Source organism: Sinocyclocheilus rhinocerous, unplaced genomic scaffold, assembly GCF_001515625.1.
Source record: "Sinocyclocheilus rhinocerous isolate Xijiao unplaced genomic scaffold, SAMN03320098_v1.1 scaffold282, whole genome shotgun sequence".
Classification (NCBI taxonomy): Eukaryota; Metazoa; Chordata; class Actinopteri; order Cypriniformes; family Cyprinidae; genus Sinocyclocheilus; species Sinocyclocheilus rhinocerous.
In genome coordinates this window covers 88249-90198 of record NW_015626046.1, presented here as the reverse complement: position 1 = coordinate 90198, position 1950 = coordinate 88249, and the positions used below count along the sequence as shown (strand labels likewise).

Sequence of the window (1950 nt, the reverse complement as noted above, 5' to 3'; positions counted from 1 at the left end):
AAAAAAAATGTTGAAACGAATAAAATGCAAAGTTCTATCTATATTAACTATATTAAATGGTTCTTTTTATCTTTACAAAAGGGATTATCGTTCACATTAAACTGAAAATGCATGTCTTTCCAAATCCATTGGACGTTCTTTCTTTCACCTGTTCCTTTAATCAAGATTTTATACAAGCTACAAGCATATGTTAGATGTGCAATAAATTAACATTAGTGATGTTATTAAGCTATGATATTATGCTCCCATTATGTCAGTAATATACTTTAACATGTCAACATCATATTCTACTTAGCTGCATTTTGCTTTTATCTGCTCACTACTGAATGTACATTCAGCTCAAGCAGCATTTGTCATGTACAGTATTTACAGTGCTGGATCACACTCATAATACTCCTCTACATCATACATTTGGTACAATCACAATTTAATAACAAACAATCTAAATCACACAGGACTTGAACGTTTTGAACGTAGTCCTTTATGATGTTTGTATATTTGTTCCAAACTGCATCACTTAAATGTGAAGTATATAATTTATGAAGTTTTACATCTTTCAAACAGGTTTCTCAAACACTCCCCCATCTGTCACTGGTCGGACAAACAGATTGTCTCGCCTCAAAACTCACGCTATTGGTTGAGCCATGTTGGGCCATTTAATTTATAGAATTAATTTATCTTGGTTATGTTAGTAAAAAAATGTTAATTTCTAATTTAATGTAGAAATTATTTTAGAACATGATTTTTGAAATTAGCTAAAAATCCTCTATTCTTTATTGTTAGTATGTCTCAACTTTTACTTTGATGTTTATACAATTACAGGTGGAGTGTTATTATCATTTCAATTATAATCAGCTTTTAATTTTTAATTGTATTTATTTATTTGCCATTTTGATGTAAAATTCCAGTTCATAACAGTGATAAATACAGTCAAATTAATTTAATCATTTACACTTCTATACCAAAGTAAAGTACCTTTTTGCACTTTCTTGATATGCATGTAGTTTACATACAGGAATAGTTCACCCAAAAATGAAAAATATGTGAGGACTTTTACTCACACAAAGGCTACCGTACAAATTCAGAAGACTTGTACAAGTCTTTTAGACTTCATTTATGATACTCTTATTGTGCTTTTTGTCTATTTTGGAACATTTTGCATCCACTTCCTTGTAGGAAAACATTTGAAATTGTTTTCCTACAAGAAGGGGTTACATTTTGGAGTGAACTATTTCTTTTAAGAACTATATGCAATCACCATAAACTAACACTATGTGCAAACAATTGTCCTTTGTTGGAAAACTAGGACAGAAAAGAAGAGTCATTTTGTCTATCTCTACAGCATGGGCACTTGAGGATGAAGTTGTGTTACCCAGTGGAATTATTGGCCTCTTCATCCATCCCTTTAGACTCTGACACTTTGTGTCCAAATAGTTTACGAGCGAGGAAATTAAGCAGGCCGCAGTGGTTGGTGTAGCAACAGAAAGCATCTACTGATACCATCAGCACCAAGAAGATGAACATTACAATTCCCACCACACCTCCTTTCCCTAACGCCGGCTGACTGACTGCAAGACAAGGAGAAATCAACTCATATCACTAAAGAGTGAAAAGGGTGAACTATTTGTTAAGCATATAATGCATAATATTATTGCACTTTTTGTAATCAATCCTACCAGGTTGTGGGACGGTGAAGTTAATTTTGGCAGTGCTGGAGGTGCCATTGTGGTTTACTGCATAAACTTCCATTTGATAGTTAGCATTGTACTGGAGATTATTCAGCTGGATTTTGCTGGAGTTTCCAGGAATTTCTTTTTCAGTCCATTCCTCATTCTCATTGTTCTGTTCCAAACGAGTGACATTTTACATTTAGATATATGGCTTGTACTTCACATATTTAAACAACAAGAAAAATGCATATACTGCTGAGATAAACTGAGAAGTTTTTGG

The 1950-nt window shown here is 33.1% G+C and overlaps 1 protein-coding gene across 1 annotated transcript; it reads right to left on the bottom strand.

The window, feature by feature from the left end:
- Positions 1 to 1368: 1368 nt before the first annotated feature.
- On the bottom strand, positions 1369 to 1841 carry LOC107709643 (neural cell adhesion molecule 1-like). Its single transcript, XM_016514219.1, has 2 exons — positions 1677 to 1841; positions 1369 to 1568 (listed from the first exon to the last, which is right to left on the bottom strand). Exons 1-2 carry the CDS (start codon positions 1747 to 1749, stop codon positions 1369 to 1371), a joined length of 273 nt encoding a protein of 90 aa, XP_016369705.1. The 5' UTR covers positions 1750 to 1841.
- Between the last annotated feature and the right edge of the window lie 109 nt (positions 1842 to 1950).

Excerpts from the sequence above, each read along its gene's own strand:
- LOC107709643 (XM_016514219.1), bottom strand. The coding sequence starts at position 1,749 with ATGGAAGTTTATGCAGTAAACCACAATGGCACCTCCAGCACTGCCAAA. Across the intron at positions 1,569-1,676 it reads CTTCACCGTCCCACAACCTG|TCAGTCAGCCGGCGTTAGGG; the intron begins GTAGGATTGATT and ends CTTGTCTTGCAG.